The sequence below is a fragment of the Notolepis coatsorum genome, assembly GCF_963971535.1.
Source record: "Notolepis coatsorum genome assembly, chromosome: 15".
Taxonomy (NCBI): Eukaryota; Metazoa; Chordata; class Actinopteri; order Aulopiformes; family Paralepididae; genus Notolepis; species Notolepis coatsorum.
This window is the reverse complement of record NC_140179.1, coordinates 80852293-80873072: the sequence shown is the minus strand read 5'-3', so window position 1 is coordinate 80873072 and position 20780 is coordinate 80852293. Positions and strand designations below refer to the sequence as shown.

The 20780-nt window shown below is 46.6% G+C and overlaps 1 protein-coding gene across 1 annotated transcript in view; it reads left to right on the top strand.

The window, feature by feature from the left end:
* The window catches only part of mical3b (microtubule associated monooxygenase, calponin and LIM domain containing 3b), a gene marked incomplete at both ends in the record, with an annotated part of 55590 nt that extends 36034 nt beyond the window's left edge, over positions 1 to 19556 (top strand). Inside the window, 15 exons of the mRNA XM_084331065.1 lie at positions 1366 to 1478; positions 2221 to 2308; positions 2505 to 2688; positions 3837 to 4033; positions 5191 to 5259; positions 5595 to 6761; positions 7547 to 7641; positions 8532 to 8621; positions 12047 to 12097; positions 14732 to 14839; positions 15464 to 15557; positions 16367 to 16417; positions 17155 to 17254; positions 19198 to 19271; positions 19372 to 19556. Coding sequence (XP_084187191.1) covers positions 1366 to 1478; positions 2221 to 2308; positions 2505 to 2688; positions 3837 to 4033; positions 5191 to 5259; positions 5595 to 6761; positions 7547 to 7641; positions 8532 to 8621; positions 12047 to 12097; positions 14732 to 14839; positions 15464 to 15557; positions 16367 to 16417; positions 17155 to 17254; positions 19198 to 19271; positions 19372 to 19556 — 2666 coding nt within the window. The remainder of the gene's footprint in view (positions 1 to 1365; positions 1479 to 2220; positions 2309 to 2504; positions 2689 to 3836; positions 4034 to 5190; positions 5260 to 5594; positions 6762 to 7546; positions 7642 to 8531; positions 8622 to 12046; positions 12098 to 14731; positions 14840 to 15463; positions 15558 to 16366; positions 16418 to 17154; positions 17255 to 19197; positions 19272 to 19371) is intronic.
* Positions 19557 to 20780: the final 1224 nt, after the last annotated feature.

The following is a 20780-nucleotide window of genomic DNA, read 5'->3' as shown; positions in this document are numbered from 1 at the left end:
GTGTGCCTGGTGTGTTAAGTCTCACCCTGAATGAAGCCTTAGTTTGAGCCTTAGAATGGCAACAAGTTGAGCTTTCACCGTTATCTCCTGAGGCTTGTTTGTTTGATTCAGTTTGTGTGTGTGTGTGTGCGCGTGTGAGCGTGTGTGTGCGCGTGTGTGTGTGTCTGTCTGCGTCTCTCACAAAGGCTGAATTGTGCCATTGAGGACTGCTCTGTTGTGTAAAAATAAGTAGTAAGAGCAAAGTACCGATACAATGCAGGGTATACACTAGTGTCATGCCTCTCATACTACTCTTGAATTACAACTATCTGGGGGGGGGGGTTACGGGGGGGATGACGGGGGACGGGACGGTTTCTTCTCCACTGTGTGTCCCGTGTGTTGGATTCAAACTCCGGAGCCAATCAAAAGCGAGCTGCCATACGGTGAGCGTTTAAACATGAGGCGGGATGATGATGATGCTGTGTGTACGCGTTGTGCCGGGTATATAATATGCACAAGAGCGGTCGTTTCTCCAAGTTCTGAATACCGACCAGTGATATTTGGTTACCTGTGTTCCTGTTCAACATGGAGGCATCAGACTGTAAGATATCTTGTCTTTTCTCTGTTCAATGTCTCAACCCTGACTCTATGGAGAAGTGCAGCTTCTTGGTTTTTTATTTTTTATTTTTTTTATTTAGAGAACACAGCTGTTTCACTTTAGGATAATAACCAAGTCTGTTTTCAGGTTTTCATGATTTCTTTTAATACTTTTTTCCCAATTCAAAGAAATTACTGTACAATTGTGTCTCTCTGTGGACTCTGTACTGATGTAGGGGCTGGTGAGGTTCTAAGTAACAGTAGACCTCTCTGTGGACTCTGTACTGATGTAGTGCTGGTGAGGTTCTAAGTAACAGTAGACCTCTCTGTGGACTCTGTACTGATGTAGGGGCTGGTGAGGTTCTAAGTAACAGTAGACCTCTCTGTGGACTCTGTACTGATGTAGGGGCTGGTGAGGTTCTAAGTAACAGTAGACCTCTCTGTGGACTCTGTACTGATGTAGGGGCTGGTGAGGTTCTAAGTAACAGTAGACCTCTCTGTGGACTCTGTACTGATGTAGTGCTGGTGAGGTTCTAAGTAACAGTAGACCTCTCTGTGGACTCTGTACTGATGTAGGGGCTGGTGAGGTTCTAAGTAACAGTAGACCTCTCTGTGGACTCTGTACTGATGTAGTGCTGGTGAGGTTCTAAGTAACAGTAGACCTCTCTGTGGACTCTGTACTGATGTAGGGGCTGGTGAGGTTCTAAGTAACAGTAGACCTCTCTGTGGACTCTGTACTGATGTCGGGGCTGGTGAGGTTCTAACACCTTCTCCTGTGTCGTTCTACAGGGAGGTTCTACTGCCTGCAGCACTATGACCAGCGACTGAGCGGTCCCACCCAGAGGAAGCGAGTGACCCCCGGCGTCTCGTCCGAGCGAGCCCACTCTCATCGGACCTCGATAGTAAGTAGCGGGGGCATTTCCGTTTGGTCGTAGCTCTTGAACAAAATCCATAGCCTCGGGGTCACTCTGAGTCTCTGGTGTGTCTCGGGTCACTCTGAGTCTCTGGCGTGTCTCGGGTCACTCTGAGTCTCTGGCGTGTCTCGGGTCACTCTGAGTCTCTGGCGTGTCTCGGGGTCACTCTGAGTCTCTGGCGTGTCTCGGGTCACTCTGAGTCTCTGGTGTGTCTCGGGTCACTCTGAGTCTCTGGCGTGTCTCGGGTCACTCTGAGTCTCTGGCGTGTGTCTCGGGTCACTCTGAGTCTCTGGCGTGTGTCTCGGGTCACTCTGAGTCTCTGGCGTGTCTCGGGTCACTCTGAGTCTCTGGCGTGTGTCTCGGGTCACTCTGAGTCTCTGGCGTGTGTCTCGGGTCACTCTGAGTCTCTGGCGTGTCTCGGGTCACTCTGAGTCTCTGGCGTGTGTCTCGGGTCACTCTGAGTCTCTGGCGTGTCTCGGGTCACTCTGAGTCTCTGGCGTGTGTCTCGGGTCACTCTGAGTCTCTGGCGTGTGTCTCGGGTCACTCTGAGTCTCTGGCGTGTGTCTCGGGTCACTCTGAGTCTCTGGCGTGTGTCTCGGGTCACTCTGAGTCTCTGGCGTGTGTCTCGGGTCACTCCGAGTCTCTGGCGTGTCTCTGGCTAGTCTGCGACGTGGCTTTTGATGCTTCGTTGTGAATCTGAGAGAAGAGTGTGTTTGATTTCCCCATCAAGGAGTCACTGGGTTCAGGAGCCACCCACTACTCCGCGGGCACCCGCACCCCCGGGTCGTTTCCATCCGCAGCGGATCGCAGATCTTCAGGTGAGCCCACAGCACATTCAGGACCACTTAGTCTCCCCCTCACAGTGCCACGTCTCCCCCTCACAGTGCCACTGTAATCATACATGTGCATTATCTGGCAGGGGTCCTTAAACAGGATACAATTTCGGCTTTAGTGTGTGTGTTGTGTGCCTGTGTGTGTTTGTGTGTGTACGCCTGTGTGTATGTATATTCCCAGTGGCTTCATTGACTGAGGGGGAGCCGGGCCTGGCCAAGCGGGTGCGGGGCACGCCGGAGCGCATCGAGCTGGAGAACTATGCGGCGGCGAGCGCGGCAAACATCATGGAGCCGGCGGAGGTGCCCGAGGAGACGCTGGCCAACTACAACCTCAGTCTGCCGGAGAGGACTGCCGAAGGATCCAGGTCACATTCTCTCTCTCTCTCCCTCCCTCCCTCCCACTCTGTGTCTCTCATACTCTCTCTCTCTCTCTCTCTCTCTCTCTCTCTCTCTCCCACTCTGTGTCTCTCATACTCTCTCTCTCTCTCCCACTCTGTCTCTCATACTCTCTCTCTCTCTCTCCCACTCTGTCTCTCATACTCTCTCTCTCTCTCCCACTCTGTCTCTCATACTCTCTCTCTCTCTCCCACTCTGTGTCTCTCATACTCTCTCTCTCTCTCCCACTCTGTCTCTCATACTCTCTCTCTCTCTCTCTCACTCTGTGTCTCTCATACTCTCTCTCTCTCCCACTCTGTGTCGCTCATACTCTCTCTCTCTCTCTCTCCCTCCCACTCTGTGTCTCTCATACTCTCTCTCTCTCTCTCTCTCCCACTCTGTCTCTCATACTCTCTCTCTCTCTCTCTCTGCTTCTCTCTTCCCTGTCTCTCGCGTGTACCGTCTCTTTCTCTCCGTTACACTCTCTCGTCGACCCCCTTTCTCACTCTCAGATTCAGATCATATTCAGATTATTTTATTGTCACAGCTTTTTTTAAATGTACATACGTTCAGAAAAAACTGTTTTTCCCCTCGCTGTTAATATAGTACACAAGGTATATTCTATCCATACAAACTATAACTATGAGCTATAACTATAAATATAAACTATACTATAAGCTATAAATAAACTATAAACTGTAAACTAAACTAAACATAATACACAGCGTATATTCTATCTATACAAACGTATACAATACAAGGTATATGTTAGCAGCAGTGTGTGCGTGTGATGCGTGTGCTTGTGTGGTGTGTGAGTCACTGAGGTGCTTTTGTGTGTACGCCCATGTGATAATCTAGAGCCTGTCCGTCAGTAGTTTTGCTTGTAGTTTGTTCAGTGTTCTTTTGGTCCAGACTTCTCTCTGATACTCTCTTTTCTGACTCGTACCATCTCTGCCTGTCTATCTCACTCACATGTGCTTCCTTTTGTTACTCTCTCCTCCCGTCTCTCTCTCTGTCTGTGTGACTCCCTTTCTTTCTCTCTTGTTCATATTACCGTCTCTCTCTCTCTCTCTCTCTCTCTCTCTCTCTCTCTCTCTCTCTCTCTCTCTCTCGTCAACTCTCTCTGTGTCCTCTGCAGTTCGGAGTCAGAGCTGGACGAGGAGAAGCACGGAAAGCGGGCTGTGGCCTCCGACTGGGCCTGGAGGCAGGCTGTGGAACTGCACTCTCGACTGAGAGGAGTGAGCGAAGAGGAGGAGGACGAGGAGGACGGGGAAGAGGAGGGGGAGGTTGATGAGGAGGAAGAGGACGAAGGGGATGACTTGGAGTCTAGTGATGGTAGGCGGCGTGAGTCCATTTATTTCTGCATGCGGGCCTCCTTTGTCTGTCTCTCGCTATTCTAGTGTTAAAGGAAGGAAACGCTACAGGACAACATACGTGTAGTTTAGTAGATCCTCAGGACAACATACATGTAGTTTAGTAGATCCTCAGGACAACATACATGTAGTTTAGTAGATCCTCAGGACAACATACATGTAGTTTAGTAGATCCTCAGGACAACATACATGTAGTTTAGTAGATCCTCAGGACAACATACATGTAGTTTAGTAGATCCTCAGGACAACATACATGTAGTTTAGTAGATCCTCAGGACAACATACATGTAGTTTAGTAGATCCTCAGGACAACATACATGTAGTTTAGTAGATCCTCAGGACAACATACATGTAGTTTAGTAGATCCTCAGGACAACATACATGTAGTTTAGTAGATCCTCAGGACAACATACATGTAGATTAGTAGATCCTCAGAACAACATACATGTAGTTTAGTAGATCCTCAGGACAACATACATGTAGTTTAGTAGATCCTCAGGACAACATACATGTAGTTTAGTAGATCCTCAGGACAACATACATGTAGTTTAGTAGAGCCTCAAGACAACATACATGTAGTTTAGTAGAGCCTCAGGACAACATACATGCAGTTTAGTAGAGCCTCAGGACAACATACATGTAGATGAGTAGTACCTCAGAACAACATACATGTAATTTTATTACAGCTCAATGAAGGAGGCAAAATAGATTTGCAATAAAGAAATCCATTTGCTGTAATTTCCTGCAATGTAAAAACATATTTTCAATAAAATAGTAAACACAAGGGTGAGTTCCAAATATGTTATTTATTTAAGAACAGTGTATATGGTTGCACAATAGTTTAACATTGAACACAAAAAACTAAATAAATCACACACACACACACACACACACCTACACTTACACACAGACACACAGACAATGATGTGTCTGTTTCTAAGCTGGCCCCAAGCTTTCACTGCTAAAAGAAACGCATGGTAGCGCTGGCACATAATGTCATAATGGTGCTGCTCACCTACACCATTGTTAGGGAAAGCCCTGCAGTGTATTGTTGTCTGCTCTCCTTGGTGGTGACGGCTGTGTTGTGGTGTGTGTGTGTTTGTCTCCCTCTGTTGGTAGAAGGGGAGTATAGGCCCTCGGACATGGAGCGCCGCTCAGGCCTGTGGCTCCTTCTAGAGGAGGAGACAGGTAGCGTCGACGCAAGGGAGAAAACCTAACAATACTGTATTAACATAATGTCAACGATGGCAACGTCATAATCTTTAACAACGCATGCTGCGTCTTATTTTCGCTTTTGCTCATTGGGTGTTCCAGTTGTGCCGTAACTCGTAATTGACTAATATTCCATTGTGGAGTGGATTTGTATGAATGTTTCCCATCCCTTCCTTTTCATGGTTTAGCCACAAAATAAGTAATATGATAGGATACTTTTTATAACTAGAAACTCACTATTATTAACATTTTCTTTTTCTGCCTTTCTATTGTCCTACTCATCCATCCTTCCTCCTTTCCTCCTCTCTCAGAAGAGGACTTCCCCCAACCTCTCCCCTCCATGAACACCTCCTCCGCCACGAGATGTGACACCGCTCCCTCCCCGAACACTAACTCAGCAGAAGAAGCCGTCCCGGAACCCGACTCCACGACGCCCGACTACGCGAGCCCCTCCGACGTTAGCGTCCCTGACATCACCTTCTCCACACCGTTGCCCCGCGGCCTTGCCCCCGCCGCGTCCGCACCCTACGCCAAGGCGGCCCGGTCCTCGGACACCTCCTCCGTCTTCTCCTCGTCCTCCTCCGTGAACTCAGAGAACAGGCACCAGAGGAGGGGCGACCACAAGGCCCCGGACAGGAAGGAGCACGTGGAAAGATGCGAGGCCAGCAGCAGCTCCGGGGTGGGCCTGAACAGCGGCTCCGCCACCTCCGACACCGCCACGCTGACCCCTCCCGGCACACTCCCCCCCGGCACGCCTCTGCCCGGGCAGCTCCAGACCAGCTGGGACAGCGGGGTCAGCGGGGTCACCCTGGACTCTACTCTACCCTGCCACTACCCTCCTCGTCCCACGCCGGTGCCCCTCATGCCGGCGCCCCTCATGCCGGCGCCCCTCATGCCGGCTGTGGTGGTGATGCGGGGAGGCAGAGGGCAGAGCCGGGGGTGTTTCGGCGAGATCCCGTGTGGTAATGATAATGATGATGATGATGATGATGATGATGATGACCCAGGGGAAGCCTTTGATGACACGTCTCCCACCTCAACGTCCCAGAAGGTCTTCAGGCAGCAGAAAGAGAGGAAGAGGGAGATGAAGAGGAGGAGGGAGGAGGTAGAGAAGGCCACCCTGGGGGCGGACGGCGACGGGTCCGGGACTCCTCCGGAGTGTTCTCCGCGGAGGAGTAAAGGTGCTCTCACCTTCGACCCAAAGAGACTCGCCGACAGCCTGCCCCCGCAGCGCCTCGTCCTCCCGCGTGGCTCTCTCCTCGGTCAGCTGAGGGGCCTAAGGGATCCCCAGTCTCCCGGCCCGGGTGAGGCTCTGAGGGACACGGGGGAGGGAGGAGCCAGGACCCTCTGGAAGTCCGTCTTCTCTGGGAGCAAGAAGCACAGGCCGAAGACTTCCCCGTCGGGCAAGGTGGTGGTGACGACGACGACGCCCGCAGAGAAGGAGAAGAAGAAGACGAGCGCAGCGAGAAGAGCTACAGGTGACGACGACACACAGACGCACTCATTTACATTTTTACATTTAGTCATTTAACTGACGCTTTTATCCGAAGCGACTTACAGGTTCAGCAGGAAGGGTACAACTCTGCTCAATGACAATTAACACGATGTAACAAACCATCAAACACACTCACAGCACACACACCCACACGTACACACACACACATACATACACACACACACACACTCACAGCACACACACACACACACGTACACACCCACACGTACACACCCACACGTACACACACCCACTTTAAATGGACAACTCACTGTAGCACCCACTTTACACACTTTAGACACTAACACACTTTATATTTGTTGGCCTCATTGCACACAGCCAAGCCTTGCACCTTACCTTACCACCACAAGGTGGCACCACAAGCTACCTCATCCCATTTATATTGTATTGTAACTACTCTGCATTGTATATTGTACATATGTATGTTGAACATTTTTGTCTTGTTTACTTGACTTTCTATTTTATACTTATTATACTTTTTATAATTATCTATTTTTACCTAGCACACTCTCAGGAGCAAAACAGAAAGAAGCATTTCATACAAAAGTATCCTGTATTTCTGTATGACAACTAATAAAGAAACTTGAAACTTGAGTAACAATGTTCATCAAAGTGAGTGCTGCGGTGTTGAGTGCATAGTAGTAAAGACATTATTAGCATTAGGAAGAGTGCAGGATAGTAGAAGACAGTGAGAAGGTTAGTCTTCATTTACTGTATACCGAGCGACCGTGTCACTTTTTGTTCCAGATTCCAAGTTGAGGAAGAGCCAGACCTGGTCGGAGGAGTCGGAGCTGGCCTCGTTCTCCCTCCTACAGAGATGCTCCCTGAACCCCCAAGCCAACGTAAGTCAACCAGACAACCACCTAGCTAACGCCACGCACTCAAGTTCAAGTTCTGTTTTAAAGTACATGTACATTACAGTGAAATGCTTGGTTCTGTATGAGCCCCCACTAAGATTGTGCTTCATACAGTAAAAAAAAGAAGTAAAAAACAATAAAGACCAAACACTATACAAAATATAGAAAGTACAAAATGCAAACCAAAATGCTAAACGAGGTAGAGATGTAATGCAAATCTTTTAGTAATAAATAGATCAAATATGGTGTGTAGTGTTAAAAAGTGTTTAAAGTGTCTAAAGTGAATGTTAAGGTGCGTGTTTAAAGTGAGAGTGTGCATGTGGATGTGTGTGCAATGAATGTAGAACGGATTGGATAGTGTTGCATAGAGTCATTGAGCATCCTGACGGCCTGGGGATAGAAGCCCCTACGCATACTACACATACCACACATACTACACATACTACACATACCACACATACTACACATACTACACATACCACACATACTACACATACCACACATACTACACATACCACACATACTACACATACTACACATACCACACATACTACACATACCACACATACTACACGTACTACACATACCACACATACTACACGTACTACACATACTACACATACCACACATACTACACGTACTACACATACTACACGTACCACACGTACTACACGTACTACACATACTACACATACCACACATACTACACGTACTACACATACTACACGTACCACACGTACTACACGTACTACACATACCACACGTACTACACTGCAGTCGTACCTTTGGGCAGAACAGTAATACTAATCCAACTGTCGAGGGTTGGGCGTCTCACCAGTTTGCGAGGTGGAGGCTCATGTATCTGCTGTTCGTAGCTCTGCTTGGAGCTGTTTGACCTCGACCTGCAGAAACACACGATACAGGAGGAGGAGGAGGAGGAGGAGATGAAGCAGGAGGGACATGAGGTATCGTCGATGGCGGATAACCGTAGAAACCTGTGTTTTGCCTATAGACTGCTTCATGTTGCGTCGCTAGAGGGATGGCTGGGACTTGTGAGAATGTGTATGTTGTCAAGTTGAAACCGCCTATACTGTAGATTTGACTGTAAACACTGTTTTGACCATAGAGAGACACATTCTACTGTAAACACTTTTGTGACTAGGGCTGTTGTGCTGATATGGACAAAATCTTCTATCACGATATGAGTCATTTCATATCTCGATAACTATATCACGATATATAGTACGTTTTCAGTCAATTCGATGGGGGAAGAAATACCTTTGGAAGTGGTGCTGAGCAGTGCTTTCAACACTTGCTTCCCTGTCGCTGTAGCATCTCTGGGCTCCCTGTTCTGCCTCATGGTTCTTCTGTGGCGTTAGGTGGTAGTGTGGTGGGAACCAGTCTGTTCTGCCTCTCACGGTTCTTCTGTGGCGTTAGGTGGTAGTGTGGTGGGAACCAGTCTGTTCTGCCTCTCACGGTTCTTCTGTAGCGTTAGGTGGTAGTGTGGTGGGAACCAGTCTGTTCTGCCTCTCACGGTTCTTCTGTAGCGTTAGGTGGTAGTGTGGTGGGAACCAGTCTGTTCTGCCTCTCACGGTTCTTCTGTGGCGTTAGGTGGTAGTGTGGTGGGAACCAGTCTGTTCTGCCTCTCACGGTTCTTCTGTAGCGTTAGGTGGTAGTGTGGTGGGAACCAGTCTGTTCTGCCTCTCACGGTTCTTCTGTGGCGTTGGGTGGTAGTGTGGTGGGAACCAGTCTGTTCTGCCTCATGGTTCTTCTGTAGCGTTAGGTGGTAGTGTGGTGGGAACCAGTCTGTTCTGCCTCTCACGGTTCTTCTGTAGCGTTAGGTGGTAGTGTGGTGGGAACCAGTCTGTTCTGCCTCTCACGGTTCTTCTGTGGCGTTAGGTGGTAGTGTGGTGGGAACCAGTCTGTTCTGCCTCTCACGGTTCTTCTGTAGCGTTAGGTGGTAGTGTGATGGGAACCAGTCTGTTCTGTCTCACGGTTCTTCTGTGGCGTTAGGTGGTAGTGTGGTGGGAACCAGTCTGTTCTGCCTCATGGTTCTTCTGTAGCGTTAGGTGGTAGTGTGGTGGGAACCAGTCTGTTCTGCCTCATGGTTCTTCTGTGGCGTTAGGTGGTAGTGTGGTGGGAACCAGTCTGTTCTGCCTCTCACGGTTCTTCTGTAGCGTTAGGTGGTAGTGTGGTGGGAACCAGTCTGTTCTGCCTCATGGTTCTTCTGTGGCGTTAGGTAGTAGTGTGGTGGGAACCAGTCTGTTCTGCCTCATGGTTCTTCTGTGGCGTTAGGTAGTAGTGTGGTGGGAACCAGTCTGTTCTGCCTCTCACGGTTCTTCTGTAGCGTTAGGTGGTAGTGTGGTGGGAACCAGTCTGTTCTGCCTCATGGTTCTTCTGTAGCGTTAGGTGGTAGTGTGGTGGGAACCAGTCTGTTCTGCCTCATGGTTCTTCTGTAGCGTTAGGTGGTAGTGTGGTGGGAACCAGTCTGTTCTGCCTCATGGTTCTTCTGTAGCGTTAGGTGGTAGTGTGGTGGGAACCAGTCTGTTCTGCCTCTCGCGGTTCTTCTGTGGCGTTAGGTGGTAGTGTGGTGGGAACCAGTCTGTTCTGCCTCTCACGGTTCTTCTGTGGCGTTAGGTGGTAGTGTGGTGGGAACCAGTCTGTTCTGCCTCTCACGGTTCTTCTGTGGCGTTAGGTGGTAGTGTGGTGGGAACCAGTCTGTTCTGCCTCTCACGGTTCTTCTGTGGCGTTAGGTGGTAGTGTGGTGGGAACCAGTCTGTTCTGCCTCATGGTTCTAAAGCTGGGTCTGAATGACGTAAAAAATTTGCCATAAGGCGGTCCTGCAGCTTTTTTCATGCATGGAAACAATGGAGGGAAATCTCTATCGATAGAAATGTTTCTATCGCCCCGCGATATATATCGTCATATCGAAACAGCCCTAGTTGCGACTATTCATGGTATTCCATCCCTATCAAACAACAAGGCGATTTTAACCAAATAAAAGGTGATTATTGTTAAATGACAACTGTGGCCAATGAGCTGTGGCATTCCTCCATACTGGTTGGCATGACAACATCATGAGAATACTATGAATAGAGAAATGTTATTACTAAACTCCTACACTATGTAATCTCTTGGTTTTTGGCTTATAAATAGTAGTGGGTTACAGAGATAGTGGCTTTAACCCTTTCACTACCACACTACAAAGGGTTAACCCTTTCACAACCACACTACAGATGTGGTAGTGAAAGGTTAACCTTCTGTAGTGTGGTAGTGAAAGGGTTAAAGAGAGTATACCCTAGTCTTCTCATGATACATACATGCTCGCCAATATCCCATTAACATTTGTGGATTCTGTTTTTGTGCTGGTATGCTATGTAATCATCATGCTGTGTTTACAATGACCTGGATAAGCGGTTATGAGATACTTTGGTTATGCTGATACCAAGTGGGATATGAGGACGTGATGAGGATATATACAGTAGCATGTGTATCCAGCTAACGCCTTGAATGGGAAAATCCACACTAAAAGATAATTCACTTGTTATTCCTATATGATTTTACACCTCAGTTTTGATTTGGGAACAAGTCTCTCCTTAAGCTGAAGATAAGAGAACCAGAGACAAAATCCGGAGTTGTCTCTTGGACACTATGACAGTAACCATGGTGATTCTACTGGGACATGGGTACATTTTATGATGCAGAGCTGTAAGAGCCCCACATTTAAATACATTTCATTTGGATGTAATAGCTCAAAACTAAAATAATTTGAGCCCACAAAGTCAGTCATTCAATGTAAATCTCATTCAATGTAAATTAACCAACTAGAAAAAGTGTCTCTCGATGACATCACAAATTCAAGCCTCGATGCTCTGATTTCCAGCTTAGGAAGGCAGTTGTCTCCGTTTAGAGATATTGACTTAACTGTCCCATGACTAGAATAACACAATGTACATTCTGTTTTAGGGTGGATTTCTCCTTTAAACAGGATATGAGCTATGTGCATGTAAACACAGTCAATGGGTATGGATTAAACATACATATTTCTCTGTGTTTGTTTTGGGAGTTGTGTGTGATTTAGATGGGGGGCAGAAGCTAACTGCAGTAAAAAAAAATCTAAATTGAGTTATAAGTGAAATTGAACTGTTTTATCTTGTGACAAAGTTTCAGAATTCAATCTAGCTCTGTTTTAGAGAAAAAGGGTATAAAGAATTGCAGTAACTACAATATCACTGGATAGTCAAAGAACGTTAAAGCCATTTTTCGCAGTTTCACTATTTGTGTAGTTACTGCGGTTAGCATCTGCAGGGCAGTATAGTATACAGCATTACTCCAAACACTAAATCTTTATGTCTGCGTGTTTTTTCTTCCTGTTTCTTTATTTTCCAAGCCTGCATATGTGCCTCATGCTCTGGCTTTTAAGCGGGCGTATGCCATTAAGGTAGAGTGGACACACTGAATACCTTACTGGTAGGGATGGGCATGAGTAATGTTTTCCCAGATCGAGTACTCGAGTACTGGGGGGGTCATCAAAGAGAAGCAGGCTATTCTCGGTCCTCGCTCCACAATGGTGGAACGAACTTCCCACCACAGTCAGGACAGCTGAAACCCGGTCAATCTTCCGCCATCAACTAAAAACACACCTTTTCAAACATTAGGCTATATATATATATATATTACTATTATGTACCCTACTACTATACTTACTACCTATCATGCTGATATGTCTATACTACTATGCACTCAGAATGTACTCCATTGTTTATGGAAATCTATTTTTAGAATGCATCTCTCACTCTGCGGATATAACGATGCACAGCAATATACCCGATGCTTAATGCGTATTGTAAGTCAAAACAGTCAGTTACCATTAATAATTACATGACCTCCACTCAGTCTGCAACAGGTCTCTCCGCTCATGGAAGGCCATGTCTGTATCAATCAATAGTCTATGAATATATATAAGTGGGCGACATGTTGGCACAATTTGGAAATGCACAACCACAAATCCCTGTTAGTATCCTTTAGATAACTCTACTGTAAATAACCCCATGAAAGGTTTATTATTTGTATGGGTAATTAGTTTACCTGCTTCATATTTGTGATGTTACTGATTTCAGTGTGTGTCTAAAGTGATCAATGTCTTGGGCGGTTTATAGAGATCTATGTCAATTTATGTTTAGGAATATCCATGACTTTTATTATGAGAATTGATAGAAGCCTACAACGGTATGTGTACTGTATGTGACCTTTATTTTGAAAACTGTGTCGCCGTGTTGCGAGGCAACAGTGTTTACGTTTTGCACTTTTGACAGTTCAGTTCAATTTAGCCTGAAAGAAATATGCTACTGTAATCCAAAAGGTTTAATGGACCCGTATGAGGCCATAGCTCTTACGGTAGGACTTTGATTGTTTATAGAATAAGAATGTACTATGCAAATACTATGCAAATGAGAAATAAACAGTGATTTTACCAGCAGTAAGTTGCCAGCCACTTTCAATACGGGGATCCGTTGTTACAACAAACCTTTCACGGTAACGTTGGGTTTACTAGCCAAAAAATATAAATAAAAAGGTAGAGCACCCTCAAAATTAACCACTCGAGTTCAGTTGAAACGGCGAGTAATCAATTACTCTCTACTTACTGGTTTAGACCCTTTTAGTCAAGTTAGAGCCTCATTAGTGTACAGAATATTTCAGCACTGAAATGTTGAATTATCTTTTGTCCCTCAGATTCTAGTCTCCCGGAATTTTGATAATTTGGTAATAAAACTCCACAGAGCCCCACGTGAATTAAAGGAACACTTCGCCCAAAAAGTATAATTTGTATATCAATTACTCACTCTGTGTTGCCTTGAATTCCCGAAGATCTCTTTTTTAATTGCATGCCTCCGCGGTGAACGGAGCGTCCAAACACTGTATCCAAGCTTGATGAATTGAAGGGATAAATTGGGGGCCAATTTAATCCAAGTTTCATTGATCCAGCCGCATGCCCAGTAATTCCCAAACACGTGCATTTTCGCCAATTGCTGCCTTCAATTGGCATTTACCGTGTTGGAATTGTCTTGTCTAGTTGCCCAGTTGCTGCCTATTGCCCAGTTGCCTAGCAACGGTGTCCTCATGACATCAACCACGCGCACACCTTAAGCGCATGTCGTGACTTCCCGATGTCAAGACCACAAACTCGCAAGTTCCATTCGAAGGCAGCACTTATCCGGACGTTTTTTATGTCAGCAGGTTTTTAGCGAAATTGTGTTTTGGAATTCATCAAGTATGGATACTGTGTTTGGATTTTCCGTTCATTGTGGAGAAATGCAATAAAAGCTTTTTTTTTTTTAAGGAATTCAAGGCAATTATTGATATACAAATTATAATCTTTGGGTGAAGTGTTCCTTTATCTTTTAAGTGGGATGGAAGCTGGTCTTAGCGGTGTCACCTCTTGGAAGGGAGAACACGGATGTAGGCTGTTCTATCCTGTACTCTGGTAGAATCCCAGTTACTGCTGCATAACGCACAGCAAAATAAAGTAGCAACAAATTCACAAGCTGCTGATTATTGGCAGAAATATATCAGCAGAAGGAAATCACACACGCTTGAACCAATCCATTTGATCGAATACAGTGTGTTGATTGTGTTACTTGAACCAATCCATTTGATCGAATACAGTGTGTTGATTGTGTTACTTGAACCAATCAATTTGATAGAATACTGTATTGATTGTTACTTGAACCAATCCATTTGATCAATCCATTTGATCAAAGTGTATTGATTGTGTTACTTGAACCAGTCTGATCAAATACAATGTATTGATTGTGTCACTTGAACCAGTGTGATCAAATACAATGTGTTTGACTCCACATGGAGCAGGAGTGTGCGAGTCCACTCTCTTAACACTGAGGATCCCCAGTTTACGAGCGTGTGCTAACCGGCGGCCCCTGCTCCTGTGGCCCTGCAGAGGCGCTCGGTGAAGGCCCCCTCCAGGCACGACTCCAGCGGCGAGTCCTCCTGCCTCACGGAGGTGCTGGTCCAGCCGACGGACCCCTCCAGCCTGAGCGTGTCCGTGACCATGCTCCAGCGGGACGAGGAGGAGGATGAGCTGGATGCCAGGATCACCAGGCGGGTGCAAAAAGCAGCACGCAAGCAGGCCAGACAGGAGCAGCTCAAGAGGCTGCACAAAGCCCAGGTAGGGGGGGGGGGGTGTGTGTGTGTGTGCCTGAGAGAGGGCAGGTGAGTGTGGTGTGTGTGTATGTATGAGTGTGTGTGCCTGAGAGAGGGCAGGTGGGTGTGGTGTGTGTGTATGTATGAGTGTGTGTGCCTGAGAGAGGGCAGGTGAGTGTGGTGTGTGTGTGTGTCTGTGTGTATGTATGAGTGTGTGTGCCTGAGAGAGGGCAGGTGAGTGTGGTGTGTGTGTGTATGTATGAGTGTGTGTGTGCCTGAGAGAGGAAGGTTACTCTAATCCAAATGTAAATCCATGACAGATGACTGATTAGCTGTATACAGTTGTAATCAGTGTAATTCAGTGGAATACTCAATCAAGTAATTGTGTTACTTACTTTTAGTACATTTTTAGTTGCTTTGCCTAAAGGTCCATAGAACAGATTATACCAGTTAACATCATTACGATCATCTACAACCATTACCAAAAGGATATTTAAAAATATATTTCCTTCTCTAATCTCGCAGTCCCGTCAGACATATCCGATATCTGCAATCTGATTATGGTGTCATTATTTTCCTGTAACTGTAATGGATTACAATTGCTGTTACAGCGTGTGTGTGTGTGTGTGTGTGTGTGTGTGTGTGTCAGATCATTCAGAGGCAGCTGGAGCAGGTGGAGGAGAAACAGAGACAGCTGGAGGAGAGAGGCGTGGCTGTGGAGAAAGCCCTGAGAGGGGAAGCAGGTAAACACACTTGGAGGACGTCCAAAATTGGTCCTGATTTTTTTCCACATAAACGCACACTGTTTATATTCTGTATGTTCACATAGGGCTGGGCGATTACTGATTTTGGCTTCCCGCGATCATGAAAACTTGTGTCGTAAATGCAGCACAGCACAGCCTTCCTTCACAGCGGTGCGCTCCGCCCTTCCCCCTGAAGCCCTAACAGTAGTTATTTTGAAACGTCATTGGTAACTTGTAGAAGATGACAGAAAGGCAGCCTCTACCAAGCACTTCCTTCCTGATGTAAATCATGGCAGTTAGGGTACCTTGTGTATACTGTTTACTTTTACTCCTACTTAATATAGTATTATATTCAGATTAAAGGTTTTTATTGTCTATATTTATTGTAATATAACCGATTACAATGTTTATTTTTCTCATATTTCTATATTCAGAGTTAATTATATTGTTTACACTGTATATCATTCTAATTTCTATATTCAGATCTATTTTATTGCCTATATTTATGTCTTTCTACTATAACCCTGCCCATACCTGTACCTCCCCTCCCCCTCCTGCTATGATGCCTGAATTTCCCCAAGGGGATCAATAAAGGAATATCTTATTTTAGCTATAACCAGTAGTAAATCTGAGGGCAGATTAACTGTGTCTAGGGGAGCAGCATTTCTATAAATTGCATCCCCATAATCCAACACTTTCTACTAAACATTATGTAGGATGGCCATGGCTTTATCTCTGATGAGCATCCATGCAGGTACAGCTCTGTGGAGGACAGGCCGCTGGTGTAAATACAACCTGTTATGTTCTAGATTACTGGGGAGACTCCGCTGACAATGAGGAGCTAGATGTCCACCTAGGTGGTGAGTAGTGTACTATCTATATCTATCTATCTACTGTATCTATCCGTCTGTCTGTCTATCAATCTATCTATTAGGGGTGTAATGATATCTATATATATATATTAGGGCTGCTCAAAGTTAATGCAAAGCGTTAATTTTTTTTTATCTAGATTAATATATGGAGAGATAAATCTTCAACGTTCTGAACATTCAGCAGTATTTTAGCTTGTTCTTTTTTGCATTGACTTGTGCACCTTTTTGAAAATCATCTGACATGAAGATGGAACACATTTTTGTTGTTAATGATTTATATTACTGGTAGTTCATACAAGTGAATCTAAATATACTTTCTTTGTGTTGATTCTACATTAATTCCATGATTTTACTCAAGTAAATATCTGTTACAAGCTTCGGTCTTAAGTAGAAAAATGTGATTTTTTTATCTAGATTAATTACAGAAAATTGTGAGATTAGTTAAAAAAATTTAATCTATTGACAGCACTAATATATATATATACTGTATATATATAAAATCAACAATTATAACTATGTAGTATGAATACATTTTAAACACAATCGAAATAAAAATTTGTATCAAATCTGAATCTATAGATCTATCTGACTATCTATCTACTGGGTCTCCTGAAAGGCGCTATATACATTTAAGATATTATTAGTATTATTGTCTGTCTGTCTGTCTGTCTCCTCCCCTCGTAACATTCCTCCTCTGGTTTGTTTCCACGGCGTCCTGTTTGCAGGGATGGGGACGCAGGACAACCCTGCTCTGATGCAGCAGTGGTTCCACCTGGTTCAGCAGAAGAACACGTTGGCTCGCTACGAGTCCGAGCTCATGATATTGTGAGTTTCTGGACCCCGAGCGGCAGCGTGAACACTTTAGGCAACCAACATGCGCTTCCGCGTTGCTCTGAATTGCTCTGATTGGCAGAGCGCGCGCATGCGCATGAGCCGCGACGCGCTCCTCAGAGGCAGGAATACTAAGCTCTCCCTTAGGCTCCAGGAGAGAGGAGAGAGGCTGAAAACCCGCAGTTCTTGCCCGACTGATGGGAGCCGAATCCCGGATCTGATTTTTCTGATGAATACCCCCAAAACATGGAGGTCCCGAACGCATGGAAGTATTGATTGCGCCGTAACGAATCATTAAAAAAATATACCGTTAACTGGAATATGTTGTGCCTTTACACATATGTTGGATTATGTAATTGGTTTGTCATGACAAACTAATAAAAAAATCGCGATTTACCCGGTGGCTACAACAACACGCATGTAGTCACTGTGTGTTGTTGTAGCCACCGGGTAAATCGCGATTTTTTATTAGACAAACCAATTACATAATCCAACATATGTGTAAAGGCACAACATATTCCAGTTAACGGTATATTTTTTTAATGATTCGTTACGGCGCAATCAATACTTCCATGCGTTCGGGACCTCCATGTTTTGGGGGTATTCATCAGAAAAATCGGATCCGGGATTCAGCTCCCATCAGTCGGGCAAGAACTGCGGGATTTCAGACTCTCTCCTCTCTCCTGGAGCCTAAGGGGGAGCCGCGCTCGGCCAATCAGAGAAACGCGGAAGGCGCTCGGCCAATCAGAGAAACGCGGAAGCGCATGTTTGTTGCCTAAAGTGTTCACGCCGAGCCGGCAACATCCTTTATTTCAGGTCGTGAAACGTGATTGGACGAGAGGCGAGCTGGCTTCTTGACAACTTGAGCGGCATCGCTCCGCCTTGTTTATATTCAATGACTGGACTAGAAGATCATTGGTTCTCAAAGGGGGTTCTCAGCGAGAACGGGGAATTTGAATTCACTAATCATTTATTTTTGTTAGATGTTAGCACAATGGAGGAATGTTTAAAATGACTATTCTGTTACTGCAGGTTTCACTCTACTGTTATCGCCGCGCCTACAGACCTACAACAAATATCTTCTAACACGGCGTCCCTGGGGGAAAACGTGTGATCTGGGGCGAGGCCTATTGTGTATCAATTAGGGTTGGGTAACGAACTCTGTACTTTTAAGGGTACCGACCGAATTACATCGGTACTACCGAGTACCGATTCATGCTAGATCAATCTGTACCAAATTTCGGTACCTTTACATAAGAGTGTGATATTACTAGACAAGAGGGAGCCTTTTCCACAAATATATATATTACTGTCCCGTCTCTTGGGTCTTTGGAAAGACCAGACGAGGTCAGAGGAGTTTGATCATATTTACTGAGGACGGCCAAATAATGTTGATATTTAATAATTTAAACACATGATCATGTAATTAATTTTGTGTGGTGTTTTTACAACTGAAATAATCTGTTATTACAGAGGGAGTTAAGTACCGGAAAAAGGTACCGCCGATACCCAATTCCAGGAACTGGTGCAAGTACCGGTACCGATTCAAATGTGAATGGTACCCAACCCTAGTATCAATGAGGGTCCTTCACATGAAACAGTTTGAGAACCACTAGACTAGATCATCTATTGCTGCATTGTAATTATGACACATTTTCTGTTACCTCGCAACAATAATGTTGCAAGAAAATAACAACTAGGACCAAAAAAATAATTTTAAACCCAAAGCGTAGTTATTGGCTCTGGTGTGCTGATCTTCAGACATAATGGTTCATTATCTCCTTCCTCTGACCGCAGCACACCAGTGCCAGTAACCACATCATATCAGCCCATATTGAATATTACCCGCTTCATTGATTACACTTGAGGAAGCGATCCACATTGTAGATTTGCCTCACTCTCTTGATCGATGCTCTCCCGTCTCTCATCTCCCTCAGTGCTCGAGAGCTGGAATTGGAAGATCGACAGAGTCGTCTCCAGCAGGAGTTGCGAGAGAAGATGGCTGTGGATGGTATGGAGCAAAGCCACATCCTAGATCTAAAAACAAATGTATACTATACATGTAAACGCACCCCTTTCAATTCCATGTTCGCTCTCTCTCTCTCTCTCAGACCACCTGAAGGAGGAGTCGGAGCTGGCGGAGGAGCGGCTGATTCTGGGAGAGATGCTGGAGGTGGTGGAGCAGAGAGATGCGTTGGTCTCCTTACTGGAGGAGCAGAGGCTGCAGGAACGTCAGGAGGACAGAGACCTGGAGTCCATCATGTTGTCCCGAGGCTTGGGCCTCCACTGGGCCTAACCTGTCCCGTCTACCCACAGGCCTCCACTGGGCCTAACCTGTCCCGTCTACCCACAGGCCTCCACTGGGCCTAACCTGTCCCGTCTACCCACAGGCCATGGGCCTCCACTGGGCCTAACCTGTCCCGTCTACCCACAGGCCATGGGCCTCCACTGGGCCTAACCTGTCCCGTCTACCCACAGGCCATGGGCCTCCACTGGGCCTAACCTGTCCCGTCTACCCACAGGCCATGGGCCTAACCTGTCCCGTCTACCCACAGGCCTCCACTGGGCCTAACCTGTCCCGTCTACCCACAGGCCATGGGCCTCCACTGGGCCTAACCTGTCCCGTCTACCCACAGGCCATGGGCCTCCACTGGGCCTAACCTGTCCCGTCTACCCACAGGCCATGGACCTCCACTGGGCCTAACCTGTCCCGTCTACCCACAGGCCATGGACCTCCACTGGGCCTAACCTGTCCCGTCTACCCACAGGCCATGGACCTCCACTGGGCCCAACCTGTCCCGTCTACCCACAGGCCATGGACCTCCACTGGGCCCAACCTGTCCCGTCTACCCACAGGCCATGGACCTCCACTGGGCCTAACCTGTCCCGTCTACCCACAGGCCATGGACCTCCACTGGGCCTAACCTGTCCCGTCTACCCACAGGCCATGGACCTCCACTGGGCCTAACCTGTCCCGTCTACCCACAGGCCATGGACCTCCACTGGGCCTAACCTGTCCCGTCTACCCACAGGCCATGGACCTCCACTGGGCCTAACCTGTCCCGTCTACCCACAGGCCATGGACCTCCACTGGGCCTAACCTGTCCCGTCTACCCACAGGCCATGGACCTCCACTGAGCCTAAACTGTCCCAACTACCCGCAAGCCTTGGACCTCCACTGACCCAACTACCCCCAGGCCTTGGACCTCCACCGAGTCCAACCTGTCCCGTCTACCCAAGCCTTGGACCTCCACAGAGTCTAAACTGACCCAACTACCCCCAGGCCTTGGACCTCCACTAAGCCTAAACTATCCCAGGTATGAAGGTCTGGGGCTCCGCTGGGCCTAAACTGTCCCAACTACCACCACCACGGCCCAGATCTGAACTGGAAACCGCTCGTGTACAGTACCCAGACCCGCGGCGCTCGCTCGGCCGTACACCTCTCTACCACGCAACACCGTACCCATGCCTTACACGTGTGTCATATTCCACTTGCCGTGGAATGAGAATCCAACTAAAA